At 39.0% G+C, this 20,572-nt stretch overlaps 1 protein-coding gene across 3 annotated transcripts in view; it reads left to right on the top strand.

Annotated features, from left to right (window-relative positions):
- The window catches only part of RANBP17 (RAN binding protein 17), a 330,781-nt gene that overhangs the window by 251,877 nt on the left and 58,332 nt on the right, over positions 1–20,572 (top strand). For all 3 annotated transcript variants that reach the window (XM_049647789.1, XM_049647786.1, XM_049647787.1), the window contains 3 exons: positions 5,954–6,057; positions 11,880–11,968; positions 19,678–19,785. In XM_049647789.1, the coding sequence (XP_049503746.1) occupies positions 5,954–6,057; positions 11,880–11,968; positions 19,678–19,785 (301 nt within the window). The remainder of the gene's footprint in view (positions 1–5,953; positions 6,058–11,879; positions 11,969–19,677; positions 19,786–20,572) is intronic.

Genomic DNA, 20,572 nt, shown 5'->3' with positions numbered 1-20,572 from the left:
TAATACGAAAGCATTTCACACAATAGTTATCATATGATAAATCCTTAGTAACTTAGTAACCACCATTTATTATTACCATAATTATTTTATTTGTACTATTTGCTTCTCCGTGGCTACTCTCCCAAGTCCCCAGTAGTGCAGCTGCTATTTGCATTTGAATTTGAGGAAATGAGAAGATTCACTGTTCTGCATACATTTAACGGTGGGGGAAATTTTGTTGGTGGTGGTTTTTTTGTTGTTTTGGGATTTTTTCTTTTTTCTGAGACTCGCCTACCATAAAATGCACCCTGTTAAAGTATACATACAGTTCAGTGGTATTTAGTATATTCATAATATTCACAAGGTTGTATAACCATCACCGTTAGCTAATTTTAGAATATTTTCATCACCCCAGAAAGAAGTCCTATATCTTAAAGTAGTCATCAGTTACTGCCCTTGGCCCCAGCCCCTGGTAACCACTAATCTACTTTCTGCCTCTATGGATTTGCCCATTCTAAAAATTTAATATAAATGGAATCACATAATATGTAGCCTTCTGTGTGTCTTCTTCCATGGAGCATAATGTTTTCAAGGCTCATTCATAGTTTAACATGTTTCCATACTCCATTCCTTTTTATGACTGACTGATATTCCGTTATATGGCTAGGCCACAATTTGTTTATCCATTTATCAGTTGATTAACAGTTAGTTGGATGTTCACATTTTGACTATTACAGTAATGCTAGTGTGAACATTTGTGTATAAGTTTTTGTGTGAGCGTATGCTTGGAATTTGCTTGAGTGTATACCCAGGAGTAAAATTGCGGAGTCAAATGGCAATTCTGTGTTTAACTTTTTTAGTAACTGCAGTGGCTGCATCATCTTATATTGGCTGTACCATTTTACATTCCCATCAAGCAAGGTCTTAAGTTATATAAAATAACAAATGAAGTGTCTTATAAATAAACTATCTGAGAGCCAACATACTGAAAAAGGTTACTATTTGTATTTTAATGTGACTTCTCTGAAAGAAAAAAAAACTTGAAACTCATAAAATGCATAACTTTCTGAGGAATCAGATCCCCAGAAATCCAGTAGAGGGGATTAGCTTTGGGTTTTACCAGAAAGCTGAACAACTTATCATTTTTATCTATGCATGACTGAGAACTTAAACAGTGTTCTGTTACTATTGACTTTTCCCGATGCCAGTGAAAATATTAGTCTGCAAATTGGCACTTCACCTTCAAATCATACTGATTTCTGGGCCCCGGTCAGAAAGAAAGAGGAGCAACTTCAATTATTACTCATAAAACAATCACCTATACATTGGGCATGCTAAATATATGACTGCATACTTGAACATGAAGTTGTGTATGAGAGTGAACTCCTGTTTTTTCCTTTCATATCAGAAGCAGCAACTGATACCTCTAAGAGTAATACAAGTGAGGGAAAAAACCTCTAATGTTGTATGGAGTTGTTTGCACGACATAAAAATTCCAGCTTCGATGATACAGTATATCACCTTGTGGTAAGAGAGCAACAGTGCTATAACTGAAACAAATATTTCTGTAGAAGTCACGCACCAGTGTGTTCTAGTTGCCCACCTTAAGCTCAAAGGATTGCTGACGAATTCCTTTCTCCCCGCCAGAACCCAGCTGATTGTTCTTCACCCTCTTCTAACCTTCTTGCAGCTCTAAACTCAAGATTCTGTGCCCCTGACTTCACTGCCCACCTCTGGTACCTTCCACCCCGCTAGAGACAGGGGGGAAGAACATGAGATTGGAAGTAAAGCTGACCTAATTGTGGCTTGTAGCCCACTGACATTTAGCAGCCCGACGATGTTGGGCAAGCCACTTAACTCCTTTGAGCCTCTCTGTTCACTTGCAAAATGAAGGAAATCATCTTACAACTCCGTAGGATTGTTGGGACCATTCGTGACTTGCAGCAGTGCTTTGAACCTAGGGACAGCTCCATGGGTGTTCAGTAAATCAAGTATCAAACTCATTGCCTTCACATAGTAAGCACTCAGGAAATAACTATTGTTAGTCACTACACGACTATTTCTTGAATGCCAGACACTGTTCTAGGCACTGGGATATAGTCATGATCAAAACAGATGAAGTTCCTTCACCAAGGAGCTTACATCGTCATAGGGAAGACCATGAATTAACATATGTGAATATACGGCCCAGTCACAGGAAGTCCCATAAGAACAATAAAGTAGGTTATGGAAGTGGAAAGTGGTTGGGGGTCTGGGGCAAGTTTTGCGGTAACGTTTTAGGCAGAGTGGTCAGGGAGGGTCTCTCTGAGGACATGACATTTAACTAGAATTTCTGTTCCCATCCCTGTCTTCAGTATTTGCTCTTTGACTTCTCCCTGCACATTTTGGTGGCTTGTCTTCTATGCTCTTGATTTCCCTATAGCCTCAAACTTGGATTGAGAAAAGAGAGGAGTCAGGAAGGTTTTTGATCTGTGGCTCCATGTATTAAGTGAAGGGCTGAATGGTAAAGTCCTGAATTTGTCTTTGTGCTGATTAAATATCTATACCTTGGGAAAGCTTTGCTCCCTAAAGAAGGGTATTGGGGGGACAACCTGGCGATCACACTTTATTTGATTACTGCAATTGCCTAAGTCCATATAAAACTCAGAACAGCAAAAATATTAACGTCTGTCATTTATCCAAAACCAGAGTGCTAACAAGTAGCAGAGCCAAGATTCGAGCTTAGAACCTTCAAACATCCACTCTTTCCTGTACCCTTCTCTGCCTGCAGTGATCATCATCACTATTGTTATTAGTAATTCCACATTTAGAAAATACTTTATCTTAGAAGAGTAAGATTACATAGTTCAAATATAAGGTGTATTTAAATAGACATCAATATATATTACACTATACATAAATAATAACATTATTAAATATAATGTATATTTAAATTCACCTTTATTGAGCAACTACTTTTCATTCAGATACAGCATTTCCCTCATATATGCCAGGCACTGTTCTAGGTGCTAATACTATAATCCTAGCGCTACCACTACTATTTATTGAGCATCTTCTATTTTTTTCTGTGTTAGAACTTGTGATATTCACAACGATATGTATTTCAGCCGTGTTTTGTAGATGGGAAACCTGAGATTCAGAGTGATTAGTGAATATCCAAAGTTCAACATTAAGTGGTGGAGGCAGATGCTGGGTCTGTTTATTGCTGATCCTTAATGCCTGCATTGTTCTCCTTCACCGAGAAATGCAAAGGTGCGCAGTCTCAGCTCTCCAGAAGCAAAGCCAAAGATGCTATCAGTGTAGGCTGACAGATCTAGTAATTCACATACACACGTTATAAGTTGTATTTCCTTTCATCCCCACAGTACCCCTCATCAAATGGCGGTAGTGGTGGCATGATGTCAGGTGGTAGTGTTACTAGCTAGATGCCAGAATACCTGCAGTCAGAGGCAGACTGATCACGGCTACTTGTTGTCAGGAGTCAGCCAAAATGCTGTGGGAACCCAGTGGGCGATGTGGGAATGCTTGAGGTGGGGCCTGAGAGAGTACTTGGAGGTGAGCTTCACTCAGATTGGGAAAGCTTGTTTTTGAGCTGGGCTCTGAAAAGTAAGACTGCCTGGAAAGGTCTCTAATGTGATCACCAGTTACCAGAGGATGTAGTTAAGGGAAATAGCTTGGTCACATAGCCAGTTGACAGAGCAGGGATCACCATTTGGTCAGCCTGACCCTTCAGCTCGAAACCTAACCCTTGTTTAGAATAGCATACCAGGGGGGCGCCTGGGTGGCTCAGTCGGTTAAGCGGCCGACTTCGGCTCAGGTCATGATCTCGCGGTCCGTGAGTTCGAGCCCCGCGTCGGGCTCTGTGCTGACAGCTCAGAGCCCAGAGCCTGTTTCAGATTCTGTGTCTCCCTCTCTCCTTGCCCCTCCCCTGCTCATGCTCTGTCTCTCTCTGTCTCAAAAATAAATAAACGTTAAAAAAAAAAAATTAGAATAGCATACCAGGAAAGTCTCATTGGCCTTTCAGTATCCCTTTGTGAACAAAGTTAAGTCTGTGATTCTTTTGGGTTCTGGAGACAAAGTGCATAAGGTTCATGGGGAAAAGAAGTAACAAAAGATCAGGGTCAGCCAGATCGGCCACTCCTTGAGAGTCAAAAGATCCTGGTTGTGCCATGGACCTTCTGTGTTATGTGGCCTTGGACCTCAGTTTCCTTATCTGTAGAATGATGTATATAGGCCAGTGTTTCTCAAATATCTGCATGCATCTGAATCACCTGGAAGGCTTCTTAAAACCAATTGCTAGACCCCCCACCCCCAGAGTCCCTGATTCAGTAGATCTGGGGTGGGACCCAGGAATTTATAACTGATAAATTCCCAAGTGGTTCTGATGCTGCTATGCCAGGGACCAAACTTGAGAACCACTGATCTCTGAGCTCTCATTGCCTCTGTGAGCCTCTGTTTAAAAAGTGATAGCATCAAAGTCAGCAGGTCTGGACCATAGAGTTCCACCTCCGACTAGGTAAACTACTTTGAGCAAGGCACTTAACCTTTCTCTGCCTGTGTCTGTATCAGTAAAGTGGGAGACTCGCAATTCTCAGTGGCATAAGAGAGAGGAGAGAATCAACTCTCTCATTTAAGAGCAACCCGTTATGAAAAGAATACTCTATAAATTGTCAGTTATGTAGCCAAGATACGGAAGCAACCTAAGTGTCCATCGATACCCAAATGGATAAGGAAGATGTGGTGCACGTATACACACACACACACACACACACACACACACACACTGAAATATTATGTAGCCACAAAAGAGGATGAGATCTTGCCATTTGCAACAACATAGATGGACCTAGAAGGTGTTAAGCCAAGTGAAATAAGTCAGACAGAGAAAGACAAACACCATATGATTTTATTCATAGGTAGAATGTAAAAAAAAAAAAATGAATACACAAGCAAAAAGCAGAATCAGACTGTAAATACAGAGCAACAAACTAATGGTTACCAGAAGGAAGGGAGGTGAGGGAATGGCAAAACAGGTGAAGGGGAGAGGGAGATACAGGCTTCCAATTCTGGAATAAGTCGTGGGAATAAAAGGCACAGCATAGAGAATATAGTCAATGATATTGGAATAGGGCTGTATGGTGACAGATTGTAGCTACACTTGTGGTGAGCAGAGCATAACTAGAGGTTGAATCACTATGTTGTATACCTGAAACTAATGTAACATTGTGTCAACTACACTCACATATAAATGTTTTCAATAAAAAATAGTCATTTGTGCGTATCCCATGTTTAAGGTAAAGATTCTGCTCTGATAGAATATTTGAGGAAACTGGGTCTACCTTCCAAGTGAAAGAAACAACAGAAAATGTCTCCTTTCCATGAAGAAAAGGAACCTTAGTGCAAGAGGAAGTGTGCCCATGGAGAATGTACTTAAAATCCAAATGACCCATGAGGGACCCCATCTTATTTGGCAGATAAAAGTTTCCCTGCTATCTATTTAACAAATTAATAAAAAAAAGAACATAAATAAAAGGGAATAATAACTTAGAGCTATCTGGGCACCTGAGTCTATGAGCCCTTTAGGGCCTTGGCACCTAAAGAGGAGGGGAAAAAAAGATCCTTGTCTCTGAGGCTTTGAAAGTGCCTTTCCTTGAGGCATTGGGGAAGCTCTGGGGGCACTAAGAACTGAAGGGCTGAGTGCCTGGGGCATGAGTCTGTTTGATCCAATAAAGAGCCAGGAAAAAAAAAATGGCTGGTAAGTAATTTTGCTATTTCATTTTGCTGCAAAAGAGAAGGCAAAACACCAGAATATTCAATGAGCCAAACAAAGTACAAATGTGCCATGAGTATGAATGCAGGCTGCCCCCTTCCCAGGGAACATTTCTAAGCCCGAATGAAGCACTCACTCACCGCTGAGGCTAATGTACAATAGCATGCATTTTAAACCACGGTGACCCTTTTGTTTTTCTGATAGGCGAAGATGAAGACGAATTTGAGAATTTCATGCTGCCTCTTACAGTCTCTTTTGAAACGGTATTACAAATATTCAACAACAACTTTAAACAAGAAGATGTAAAGGTGGGTTTGTTCCCAAACATGGTGAGAGATGATTTTGCTCATTCTAAGATATCCAGATCCACAAAAAGGTTCTGCGTTATCTGTATGTGCTCTGTGCCTCATCGGTCTTGCTTTCTCAGTCGCCATGTGTCTTTGAGTTGTACTTTTCCTACCAGTACTTTTTTATTTTCTTCCACAAACTGACTTTGAGGCCAGTGAGTGATTTTGGACACTTGATGATTGGATGATTTCTCCCTCGTGGCAGTTAGTATCTTTAAAAGAACCCTTCTTGTGGGTACCCCACTTTAAACGCCCCTATTCCGGCACCCACCCTGCACTATATGTTTCAGCATATTTATATGGAGGAATGCGCAAACATGCACATGCTAAAACACTACATCTCTAAATATGTTTTTAAACAAGAATTTATATAAATCAAGACTTTATTAAATGGCTAGGCATATATGTATAAATAGGAGCTGGTCTTGAAGTATTGCGTTCTTAAACTGAGCAAAGTGATTAGGATAACTGATAGCTAAATAAGGTTTTTATGCGCCTGTGGGAGCCGTATTAGGATTGATTTGACAAGTCTGTTCAGCTGTGGCAGCAGTCACACTATCCAAGACAACATTATGTTTTATTAGTAAAATCCTTAAGTGTAGCAAGCGATTTGTGACAAAACAGCCCCAGATTTTAATGTGGGGGGTAGGAAACACAAGATCTGCAAAACAGGAATAGCATCGTGTAAAACCATAATGCATCTGGGCTCTATTAAACAGATTGACACTGATTATTATTTTTAAAAGACTAATAAATGTACTCCAGAGAAGGTGGGCACCTCTGTTAGTGATGCTTGAGTCCTATTTTATTGTTATTTGAAATAAGTTGAAAACGTTAACCATCATTTTGCTTGGTTTCTCTTCTCTCTACAAAAAAAAAAAAAAAAAAAAAAAAAAAAAAAAAAAAAAAAAAAAAAACTTAGCTCTGAGAAGCCAGATAGTAAAACAATAGCCTTTGATGGTTATTTTACTGTAATCCTTCTACCAAAAAAATAATTAGCCAAATGCTATACCTCTTAATTTGAAATAGACTTTTTTGAAATGAATGTTTATCAACATGCAATAGTCACAGAATTTTAAAACCAAAAAGGATCCTAGAGATTTTCTTTGTGTTCATAATCTTGCTAAAATTCTTCACCAGACTTTCTATTCAGGTTAGCTATGTTTTTGAGATGTCTTCCAAATGTGTTTAAGGGCCAACAAAATCTTTGCAGCTTTGAGGTGGCTCTGGGTGCCCTTTATATCAGACAGAAGCAGTGAGGTTGAAAAACACCATCTTTCTAAAAATTACATTTGTCTCATTTGAAGATTTCATTATACTCCAAGCCCATTTTGATGTAATCCCATCTAGTTTGATAGAAACCATCTTCCTAGAGTCATTTTTAATGGAGTTCCAGTGATATATCCCTAAACCAGCAAGTTCTTAACGACCCTGGAAAGTGACTGCTTGATTACACTTTAACGGTATTTGCAAATAAAATCACAAGTAATTAAGGGGAAATCTCCAGGCTTTTGAGCAAGTTTGATGCATGATAACTGCCTGATTCAGCTTCATCTAGAGTAATGCTGTGTAGGCAACAGCTACTGAGATCAATAGCAACGTAATGATAGTGGCAGAATTAAGTGAGTAACCTGAGAACTGTGCCTCAGAATGCATGCAGCTGCCACGAACCAGGGCCACACAGTGCACTCCGTGCTTCCGTCCTAAATGTTCATCAAAAGACGCCCTGCAGGAAAATGGAGTTAGATGCTCTTTATTGCTGATCGTGTCTCTTGCCACATTTATCAGGGAAATTGGATTAGCAGTTGGCAGCTGCAGGTAGACAAGATTCTGCAGTGATTAAATATGCAGCTTGGCTGCATTTGTTGTGACAGACCTTTAGTAAATTCTACTGTAAGCACCATCTGTCTAATTTGTATAAAGAAAACTTGGTGCTGTAAGCTACCGATAAAGAACTAAATCTGTTGCTTTATCATAAACAAAACTTTTGCACTAAATGCTTTTAAATGTAATTTATTAGGTTAAGGCTATTTTTCTATCACGATGAATAAATAATACATGCAAAAGTGCTTTCAGGTACTTCATTTTGCAAGTACTAGAGATAAAAACAGTTCTGTTTTGTTCTTCAATAAAGTATTTAGTATTCCAATCCACAGGAGGTGATGCTGTTAAAATATCTCTATGAAAATGCCGCAGGACTGCCAAATTCGTTTAATTTGCAACCCTTACCAGGATTTTCTAACTCCCTATTTATAGATATTTTTCATATGCGGATTTCAGGATGAATGTAAACAGTGAGGACCTGTGTTGCCAAATTGAAAAATGGTTGCAAGGGGTAGAAATGCTGCAAAACTCTTAAATTTATAGCTTTGTGTTCTTACTTAGTCCTAATAAAATTGAAGAGAACATTGAATTTTTTGTCTTGGGTTTTTCTCTTCACAGCAAAGGGAGAAAAGAAAGAAAATGCTGTGACAAATCCTGGCTCCGAAGCATTAGTTCGAAATATATGTCCCCCCCCCCCCATAATTGTATCCATAGTAAAATATAGTCCAGTACTCCCTTGACTCATGCATCATTTTTGATTTGGCCATGACGTCATCGATTTTAAGGAAAATGAATGAAAACTTCTCAGAGGAAGAGGAGCAGTTAAATAGGAACCTACTATCTTTAGTCCCTTCGTAAAAACTCCACAATGTTAAATTATTTAAAATCCTTGATTTTCAGCATGCGCACATTAAAAGTTTTCGCACTAAGTGCCAAATGTTGCAAACAGCACTTTAACAGAATGATTTTGCTTTGATCCCTGTAGCAGTTCCTGAATAATTTATCACAGGTTATTGCCTTAATTCTGGAGAGGGATAGAGCAATAAAGGCAGATGAAAACACTCCAGTTGAAACACCTTGGGGCCTGCTCATTCCTCTGACACGGCTCTTTTGTTGGAACTATTTAGAGGTTATTAAGATGTGTCTCCAGAATTAAGAGTATGCTGTAAGGATGAAGACAGCCATCTTAATTCTAAAGACAAAGCACAATGACCCTTCACCTTCTTTTTCTTTGTTGTTATTATATAGTAGAATTATGAGGATAATATTATAGCTGCCCCCAGTAGTGCCACTACAGTAAAGGGTCTGTCAGACTTTCCATTAGAAACCCTGTTTTGGGGGTCAGGGTGGAAGGAGCCGCGTTTCAGCCGTTTCCCAGCCCATTCGTCTCACGCTTGGTACACAGACAACTGTTCGCCATGCAGCCCGCTGAAGCACGGAGCGGCTTCTCCTGGAGCTACCCGCAGGGAATCCTTGGGATTACATACCCCAGACCTCCCCAGCTCCCCAAAACAGCCTCACTGAAAATATAGGGAGCTCTCACTTTTCAGATCAATCAAGTGTTGACCAACGGCAGCTGTCGTGTAGGACAAAGGCAACTTTTGAAATAAACCCCTTTGTACCTTTTAAATGAGATGGTGAATTGTGGCTCCTCCTTCCCTAAATTTCAAGCAGACCGCCACTTGTTCTCTGAGATCGTTCAGCAGTCTGGTTGAACTTCTGGGGAGCAGTTGTCCTGTCTAATACCAGAGCTGGCTATGTTTTGGCTACCAAGAAAGTACTCCTTTAGTGTTGTTTGAGTATCTGTGTAGGTTGTTTCAGTACTCTTGCTGCCTTAAGATAAAAGAGGTTGTTTGAGCCGAAGCATCTGTTTCTTACTCACATTAACACTGTATTTTCCTGTCCAGTTGCATCTACTGAAAAGATACATTTACTTGTTATGTTGTCATGTGCTTCCTCTGCTCTGTAGTAACATTTTCTAAAATTAAACCTTGATATAATTTCATAGATTCAGGTCACTTAGAGCACTTTTATTAACTTGGCATCTTTTAAGGAAGAAAAAGCTGTGATAGAATAGAATGTCAACCTTTTTGTGTAATGAAGATAGTCTAAGATATTTTAAGAGTCCCTCGCACTAAGCATGAAGAAAGTAAAACTCATGGTTCCTGTCGACTAATTTAGAGCTGAATGGTGGGTGCCTTACATACATGTGGAAACTTAATATTATTTGAAGAGTAGCCCGTAACCTCTAAGTATATGTAAAAACATACCGAAAGCCCACTGTCATAGAAAGACTGCAGAGCTATAAATACTCAAAATAGAACTGTTCAAAGAAGCTGTCTTAGAAGACGTATTTTGTTCTTGAGGTTGTGAGAAACGTAGAAAGCTGCAAAAGAGGGGAACAAGTTCCAGGTGGTGAAAAAAAGGTTACATAAAAGGCAAAATGGCTTTTTTAGAAAAATAGCAGGTCACATGAGAGAACTATAAGGTGTGAGCGGATTCTAAAATAAAAGGACTAGTGACATTACGAGAGGGAAAAGAATGAGTCATTTAAAGAAGCAGAAACAAATACAGGGTTTACCGATTCAGAAAATTCAGATTACCATCGTTCTATAAACTGTTAGACAGTTAGAAACTAAATATTTTATGAACAACTTCCAGTTATATGGAGTCACCTTTTGGGTACAGGGGTCGGGAGACGATCAGAAATTACAGATACGTCTGACAGATAAACTCTTCTTTGCTACTTTGAGGTGTTATTTAGCCATTAAGATGAGGCTTAGGATTCACTTCCCAGTGCTTGATGATAATTTAAATGCCTTCCTATTACAAGATTTTTGCTTATTACCAAAGTGTGAGGAAAACAAAAATCAGGTAAAAGGGAAAGTTCAGAGCCCATTTCCTGGCAGAATATTTCTACTGAAACAGTACCTTCAGAAATCACAGTTGCATATCTCAATTATCCCACCCCCTTGTTTTGCAATTATGTTTATTTGTGCTCTTTGTTCTGACATTCTAGCATCTGTTCGTGGGTTTTCTTTTTCTCTTCCCAAGCATCATCCTAAGGACAGCTTAATTAAGAGTCCAGAGTACAAGTCAGATCTCTTTTATTTAAGAGTCAAGGTGTTTTTTTTTTTTTCTCCTGTCTCTGAAACTATATATTTATGGAACATACAGTACATGTCAGGCTCGTGTTAGACATTTTTTATGTAAGTTTATTAAATTGATTCCTCACAATGCCCCTGTGAAAGAGGCAATATTAGCCCCTTTTATAGATGAGAAAGCTGAGACTGGTAAATTGCCTTGCCTGAAGTCTTACAGTAAAGCAGCAGAGCTGGGATTCAGATTCAAGTCTTCTGATAACCAATACAGATCTCTTTCCTTACATCTTTTCCTTGCTTGGGGAGCGCGAGTGCCATTCTCGGTATGTCATGGGAGCAATAGGTCACCTGGACAGTTTTACTTTGTCCTAAGTTACTAGAGATATTCTTTAGGGATCTTTAAATAAATGCCAGTGTGCTTCCAGGATAGACTCCAGATTGCATAGTGGGACTGATTCATGCAAGCCGATGTGGTTAAGATTTGCCATTATTAAATAATGTCTAGACCCTGTGCATTTCTGTTCTGTGGAATTATCAGTCCTCATCTCTTGGTTTGTTTGTTTTTTTTTTTTTCTAATTTGGCATGATTTGGAAACAAAGTATATTAAGAATCTAAATGTTCCTAAACTACTGGAATTATGACTTAGCTCAATTTATAAGAAGCAGAGTAGAGTTGGTCAGCAGATTTGATGGTCTGTTTGTTTAAAAGGGTCTACGGTTTTCTATAGAAAGGGATCTGAGCGAGACATTTTAGCTAATGAATCAAAATCAGATATGTGGTCATTATTGCCTGATTATTACTCCATCTGCTCTGTGCTAACGTGAAAATCAATTACTGTGTCTCTTTCCCACTGACAGCGTATGTTGATCGGGCTGGCAAGAGATCTTCGAGGGATTGCCTTTGCACTGAACACAAAGACCAGCTACACCATGCTGTTTGACTGGATGTATCCTTATTACACTGTGACAATACCAGCTCTGTGCACAGAGGGATGCCAGGCCCCTCGCTTTCGTTTAATAGTATGGCACAGTAGGGAAGAGGAAACAAAGCTAAATGAACTAATGTGTAATCAGCTAAAAATTACAGCACAGTGGCAGCAGTGCAGATAACTGAGCACAGCATTTGGAGACCCAGCTCAGAGAGGTCACTTTTTGGTGCCATTAAATATTGACAACTTAAAAATCACGTTCCCAAATGATTGTTTATGTAGGGATTGCAGGGATAATCAGGCTAACGTCTTTAACTCAGGATCAATGAATCTTACCATTTGGCATTTTTGAGGAGATTTGAATTTCTGTTCCATCTCAATTAGCAGGGCTGAGCAGGCTACTGTGCCTCTTTGAGGCTCAATTCATCATGCTACAGCTTTTCACCATCATGAAAATATTAATGGAGATGAAAAAGGGGGAAGTAAATGGTCAGGAGTTTTCATTTAGTATAAATTCTGAATTTACCTTTGCCAAGGCTTAGTACGGATAGCAACATAAATAAACAAAGAAACAAACATCCCTGGCAGAAATGCCTCATCATGTAAGAGTGAGACAAACGTGGACTCTGGTATCAGAGTAGGATTGAAATCCAGCTCTCCACCTTGGCAAGTTATTTCTCTTCTCTGAGTCGTGGTTTTCTCATCTAAAAAAAGAGACATCCAGTATCAGGGCTCACTGGGACCATTAAAATAGGTAACACACTTTGTGTAATGTCTGGAACATATTTGGGAGTCCTAAGTGGTTGCTATTAATATTGTTTTAGTAGTATTGTATGTATCCTCTTTGATCCTAACAGGAAGTGACAATTTATAAAGTCATGTAAGTGTAATATGTTTTCATGCCTTTATACATAAAACTATCAGAGCACTTAAGAAAAATTCTGTAGCCTTAAAGCAATTGTATGTTTTAAGTTACGCTGTTTCTCAGTTGCTCTTTTCAAACCCTCCTTATCCAAGTTGCAAAAGAAACTTCTTTTTTTTTTTTTATTTATTATTTGAGAGAGAGAAAGGATCCCAAGCAGGCTCTGCATTATGAGTATGGAGCCTGACATAGGACTCGATCCCATGACCGCAAGTTCATGACCTGAGCCCAGATCGAGTCGGACACTTAACTGAGCCACCCAGTCACCCACACTACAAAAGAAACTTCTTGAAAGCAATCTTTCACCACGGATCCCCAGTTAGGCCAAAAATATAGCTAACAGGGGATCTGGGCATGGTTTAGGGAGAACTCTATGCATTAAAAAAAAAAACTTTTCTAACATTAATTGAATACCGACTTACATTTTTAGTTACTATTAAAACCTACTTCATCAGATATATGTGTTCATAGAAAGGTTAGAGGTAAGTGTTTTCCATGTCATTGAAGAACCATGTATGTCTTTATATCAGCATACCAAGTACATGTACAGAGGCTGTAGGTGTTAACACAGCAAGTCCTACAGTTGTTTTAACTGTGAAGAATAAACTGAGATTGCATATTACTTTTTTATTTATCTAAAAACAAACAGAAGCTTCTAACGTGAAAACTTTCATTTATTTGAAAAAAATCGTAGAAGCCTAGTTTTGGCACTCTGGAATGGATGGTGATCTTGACAGCAAGCTGCAACTCTAGGATGTCCATCAGTTAACGTTTCCTGTGTCCCTCCTCAGCGGTCCCAACCAAGAGTCAAGTCCAGAACCTCTCCCCTCAGTGTCAAAGAATATAAATATCTGCCATAATCGATACCGCCTAAAATTCATAGAACATATTTAAGTCTTTGGTTAAGTCTGTTTTCCATGTATTTCCTCACTAAGCTCCTTCTTTTTGGCACCTGTCTGAAGTGAAACTTTTGTCCAGCAGATGGCAGACAATAGCAAATGGAAGGCCTTGGGACTTCATGTTTTGTTTTGAACTGGAAACTATTGTCTCCTCCATGTGACCATAGATGTTGATGTTATTAGGGTCAGTGGCAGAGGGCGAAGTGTCAGTTATGCAGGGAGCTGTGTTAGATTGCCAAACAGGATGGCTTGGTACCGGCTTTGCTTATAATAATTGAGTTTCAGTAGCAAATCAGCTTCCTTGGGAAAAGGCCAAAGGCTTTTCATAATTGTATTGACAACAAAATGAATATGATAAATGGTGTTCATTCAGTTGAGACAAGATTTATAGTTTTCCTTTGGGCAAGGGATGAAGAGCAAATATTTATAATAATAGTAAAATTTGTTTAAAAGTTACATTATTTGATCATTCAAAAAGCTTTATTAAAATATTTTGAAATACTTTAAGCAGTTTCAGGTGATAAAGTACAGATTCTTTTCAAAGTATTCTAGTAATGTAAAAATGAATAAGGATATGATAAAAAAAAACATGGATATGAAAGTCATTTATTCTTCCTGAAATATTGATATGTCAAACCGTCAGTGATGATTCCTACATTACTGCCAGGGAAAGTTTATTTTTGCCTTTTATCCACATAAATGTGTGTTCTTTAATTTGTTATACAGTCCTTAGCATGCAGAAGAAATGTCCTACAAGAGCACATGTCATCTTAAAGTCAAAATGCATTTTATTTATGGTGATTATTTGATAAAGTGCTATTTTAGTGGTTAGGTCTTTAATTCAAAAACATTTCTGTAAACACTGACTGCATTAACTGCTACACGAACTGCATTGCTTATCACTGTCCTTCCAAAACTAAATTGCCTGAAACTACATAGCAAACATGTTGATAAATTGTTCTACTCCTGGAGAATTGAAGAATCCCTAATACACTTCTTTGCCCATATAGTGAGAACACAATATAAAAGCACCTTACCTTGTAGCGCATTTAGTCACCTTGTTTAGAGTCTTCCCAGATCATGCTTAGACTGAAGTATCAAAAATCCAGGCAGCAATTGGGGGCAGGAAAAAAAGGAATGCGTATGATGCTATTTCTTTCTGCTCAGTCCTTTCACTTGTCATAATCTGATCTCTGAATCCACTGTTTTTCAGTCAGGTAATTGAAATACTGAATATGCATCAACACATTATACAAAGACAAGTCAAGACCATATGTAGATGTGTAGAAGAGCACAGACTTGAAAGCAAAACAGTCTCAGATTCCAGTCCTGGTTTCGCCACTTAACCCGAGGCTCAAAAAACAAACACAAAAACCTGTGGGCTCTTGGATAAGTTACTTAATGTATCAGAATCACAGTTTTCTCTTCCACAAAACAGAGCTAATCATACCTGTCTCACAGGTATAGCATAAGAAATGAGTGAATGGACGTATATAACGGCCTAATCCAATGTCTGGCACACAGTGGATACTCCACTAACTGTTGTTAGTTCTTTTCTCTAATATGAAATGAGACAAAGGAATCCCATTTGCTCACTTATTCAGCAAATTTGGCTAAGGACTGTGCTAGGTTTCATGAGGGATGTAGATTACTTAGACTCAAATCTTACCCCAAAATGAGCTTCTAATTAAATAGAACCTGTTAGATATCTACAAAAATGACTGTAATAAAATATAGAAGGTGATAAGTGCCATAACAACAGATACAAATAGAGTCATTGCATTTAGCTGGGGAATCAGGAAGATTTCTGTGAAAGTACAGATATTTCTCTGGATCTTACCAAATGCATAGGATTAGAGTATTGGAACTCTGAAATAAGAGGTTTTCGGTTGGCCTAAGCACAGGTTTTGGAAGCGGGTAGTGGAGAAGATGTTTTGTTGTAGATACCACTTATTTTGTGCTTGGAAATGCAGGTTGTCTGGGACCCTTGAATATCAGGCTAAGGAATTTAGACCCTATCCCATAGATAGCATGGAGCAGTTGTTGTGACTGCCTAACCAAATCAGAATTGTACCTCAAGAAGAAAGTAATTGGCATTATGTTGGACAGACTGAAATAGGGAAGAAAGTAAACCTGAAAAAAAATCACTGTTCGGCAAGCACACAGTGCTGTGTGCTAGGCCTGAGGAATGAGTAAAAGGATTGCTTCTCACAAGAACGAATAAAATGGATCACTCTTTAGAAGGTCACCATCTCGTAGATATGACATACAACTAATGAACAGTCAATGGGTTGTCACAAAGATAGCATGCAAAAGACCATATGAACACGTAAGAGGAAGAGATTGGCATTTTGGGCAAAAAAAAAAAAAAAAAAAAAGTCGGCTTCCCAAGGAAGTGAAAGTTGGGCGAGGTGTTGAAAAATAGACATTTGCTAGACAGGAGAGAAAGACTTCCAACAGCATTTGCTTTTGTGAAAAAAAGTACACCTGTTTCACATTCATGGAGTACCTTTAAAATAATCTCTGAACTGGCCGGCTGTTTCTGTTCTGGAACCACATCCTCATACCCCTATCTCTGAACGGTTTTAACAAAAACTCTTCTGTTGCCTTCTAGGATGTTACTGTGCTTTCCCTACTGTGAGATCCCAGAGGGAAAGAATTATGTGTTTTCCCATTTCTGTTTCCTTGGGGTCCAGTCATACTGACTGCTGGTTGGGTGGATGGATGGGTGGTCATCGTCAAGAAGGAAACCTCATGCTTTTCATTTTTTTATATTTGGCATCTGATAAGGCTATGTCATATTATTAACACTTCTGATCTTCCATTCATCTGATGTAGACGTTAGGAATTCATCAAGAAGGTTGGGTGAAAGCGGTTAGGTCTGTGCCTCTTCTACCTAAGGGCTCCCTCCCACTGTCTTCCTTCTTTCCATAAATAGGCAGTCCTCACAGGCCACTAGAAAATTAAACTCGTAGAGTGGGTTCTGATTCTCACCCTGTAATCTGAGTCTGGCACTCTCACTCTGAAGCCCTTTTAACCTCTCAGCTTGGTAGACCTCTACTCTGCTTTCCAGTAATCACTCATTTTCTCTGTGGCAGTCACCTCTGTCAGAAGCATATTAGAATTGGCACTACTCTCATTCCACACAGAAAAGGGAGCATCCCCTCATGTCCCGCGGCTTTCTCCCGTAGCGAATGCAGTGTGCTCTGAAAAATATGATGGTTCTAATGCCTTTAGAATGCCTTGCAAAGGAGCTTGTGTGTGCTTCTGATCCTCTTTGATTCTGAGATTTGGGTCTTGTCAGTTTCCTGGCTAGCCTTCCAGATGCTTTCCCACTAAAGATCACTGAGTCTGGGCTCAGGAGGTCTCTTGGTGGAATATTTTCTCACCTGTGCTTCTCTGTCATTGCTTTTGGTACTCAGAGAATCTCTGTTATGTGTCAGCCATGCAGACTTGAGAATGAATTCCCTAAGAATAAAAGTCTTGTCTTACTTATCTCTGGATCCCCGGCCCCTAGCACAGTAAATACCACATAGTGTCTATGATCTATCAAAAATAGCAGATTTTCTGCTACATAGAAAAAACAGTAAGTTATCTGACAATAGCCAAAACAGAGTTAATAATTAAGTTCATTGATTTCAGTTTTTTCATTTTTATCCAACTGAAACCTTATATATACACACACACTTAACTTCTTATCTCCCTTCTCCGCTTCATTTCCCTTTGTAGTACTCTCTAACATATTATGTATGTCTTTTATTTATTTTCTGTCTTTTCTTATTAGAATATAAAGTCCATGAGGACAGGAATTTTTTTAATGTTTGGCTCACTGGTGGCTCCAGAGAGTCTAAAACAATGAATAGACAGTTACAGAATAGGACTTCAGTAAATACTTCTTAGGTAAATTCTTTGTGTGTGTGTGTGTGTGTGTGTGTGTGTGTGTGTGTGTGTACACACACACAAATGCAAAGCCTTAACAAAGGGAGACAAAAGTATTGCTTTGTGAAATTTTAGGGAGCTTGTGGTTCTTAAAGAATTGGAAGGCTTATTTTCGTTGAAAGTTACGTGAATTATTTCCTGAAGCTTCAAAGTGAAATGCACAGTTAAAAAGGAAGAAGTAGGTAGTTCTAATCAAATATGCTCTACCTGATTTTTAGGTTGACAGGTTGACAGCAACAAATATTTATCAAAATCTGCTTTGTGCCAGGTCCATGCATACAAGTGCCTAGGTCCTGCCCTCAAAAAGTATTTAACAGGAGAGATCGAGTAGTTAGAAGGCACTGGCACACAGTACCACAGCTAGACAAAGGAAACACACCTAACCAAGTCTTGGGGGACGGGAAGGCCAGGGAGGCTTCTTGGACTAGTTGGCATCTATATTGAAATCTGAAGGACAGATAGCAATTGCAGGGTCATGATAGGGAAGCACAGTCTTTGCCCTTTAGAAACTCACTAATGGGGCAGGCAGATAACAAAAGCAATCAATCTTAATATAAGTTTGTTGTAAGAGATACGGGGTCAGAGTGCTCATTGAACGTAGATGAGGAAGAGATGGATTCCTTTTGACAAAACAGAGAAAGTTTCACCATCCCAGGGGAAGCACAACTTGAACTAGATGTTGAAAGACAGGAATGAGTTAGGCAGAAGAAGCCACGTGTAGAGGAATGGAGACAAGAGAGTTGACAACCATGGATTTGCAGGGAATTGAGAGTGGCTGAACAGTGGATGGGGCAGGAATACTGAAAGAGGAGTCTGAAGGTCCACAGGGACCATATCTTAAAGGGCCTTGTGTGCCATCCTAAAGAATTTGAAATGTATTCTAAAGAGCAAGGAAGAAAATTGTGGTCTTTTCCACCATGGAGATCTCTACCCATACACACAGGAAAGGAACACCGCTAAGTAATTCAGTTCTTTCAGCACTTTCATCTGAAACAAAAAGACAAGTATACTGGAAAACATCAGAAAGAGAGAAACTTAGAAAATAGGAAAAGAAGAAATGAAGGAGTAGAATAGCAAGGTGTTTTGTGTGTGTGTGTGTGTGTGTGTGTGTGTGTGTGTGTGTGCTGCAGCTTAAGCTTCACTTTTATATTTATGTGTCCATTTAGCAAGGAGGAGGCCCCAGTTAAGGTTAAAGGACCAGTGGAGGTGAGTCAGAGTTTTCTAGGTTCTGGTGGTCTCAGCCATTGACTTACCAGAGGCATACACTTCTTACTATTGAGGAAGATGTTTGAGAATTTCTCCTTGGGTATACATAGGACTACCTTTTAGCTGACCCTGAATAGATTAAAAGTTACCCAAAGCTTTTCTTCAAGCTAACATCTGCAGTATTCCTTGGAGCTACAGTGGGACCAAGCAGAGCAAATCAGCAGCTTAAAAAAATGAAAAAAAATGAAAAGAGATAATTTCTAAGCTGGAAGATAGGTAGATAGATAGATAGATAGATAGGTAGATAGATAGGGATTATTATTACTATTTCCCTCTCCTTCTATGTATTTTTAAATTTTCACAAGAAATGACACTTTTTCTTTAGTTGTTTGATGCCCAAGAAACTGATATTAATAATTCAACTATGTTTTTATCCTCATTAAATTTATTTCCTTTCCTACAGTATGCAGCACATTTCTTTAAATGTGTTACTTATATGATACTTTAAAAATGTCTTTTGTTTATAGAGTATACCAAGAACAAAAGAATATAATGTACGGGATATGTTACAAATCAGAGCACATCATTTTACAATCCCTAGCAAACATACAGCTGTGCAGGTTAGGGAGCAATTTATAAAAATTCCATTGTTTATTAAACATAGAAGAAATGTGGATTATCTTTTTGCTTTTGAGGTGCCGCTAATTTTCAGGAACAATATTTCTTTTGACCCTTAAGTTCTTTAACAGGCTTTATAAAAGGTACCCAACGTATCTTCCCATTCTTCAGAGGACTATCGAACGGTGGTATGGAGAGCCAGCATGCACAACTCCCATTCTGAAACTTATGGCAGAACTGATGCAAAACAGGTAAGAAGTGCAATGGGGGAGAAAAAAATCTGCTATCTGGCAGCAGTCTCTAGAGGTCAGATTTTCCTGTTTGGTATGTGTATAGTCAAGGCTTAGCAAGAACTCAGGACCCAGAATTTTTAAGATAACTGGTGAAAGCAGTAGAATTAGAGACATAAGGTTGAGACCTTTTGGAAAAAGAATATAGTATATTTAGGTATATAAGGGGACTATGAGAACTGGAAAAAAATTGGAAGGTGCCGCCACCATTATTTAAAATATTCAAAGGCAAATGGAGGAAGGGCTCCTGTTTTAACTGTTTCACTGCTTAACTGCAATTCCATGTAATTTGAGAGCAGGGAAGTTTAGAGGTCTCTGAGTTGAGATGATTCCTTCTTCAAGAAGAGAACTGAGTCCCAGAGCAGTTCATGGACACATAGTTTGTCTCAGGAGCCCCAGGGATTGTCCCTGCTTTGACTCCTAAGTTATCCTTTTCCTCTTTGCCAAGATGCATGTATGTGGATGATTCATGCATTCAAAATTTTCATTTAAATAGCAACTACAGTAAACAGGGGTGTATAGATCTTTTCAAAGTAGTGTTTTCATTTGGGGGTGGAGGGGAAGTACCCAGTAGTGGAACTACGGGGTCATATGGTAGTTCCATTTTTAAGTTTTTAAGGACCCTCCATACTGCTTTCTACGGTGGCTGCACCGATTTGCATTCCCACCAACAGTGTGTTGGAGCTCCTTTTTCTCCACATTCATTAAAAAAATTTTAAGAGTGAAAAATAAACAGCAACTACAACTT

The sequence above is a fragment of the Panthera uncia genome (assembly GCF_023721935.1).
Source record: "Panthera uncia isolate 11264 chromosome A1 unlocalized genomic scaffold, Puncia_PCG_1.0 HiC_scaffold_17, whole genome shotgun sequence".
NCBI lineage: Eukaryota > Metazoa > Chordata > Mammalia > Carnivora > Felidae > Panthera > Panthera uncia.
The sequence above is the reverse complement of the archived record's forward strand: the minus strand, read 5'-3'. Positions and strand labels throughout refer to the sequence as shown.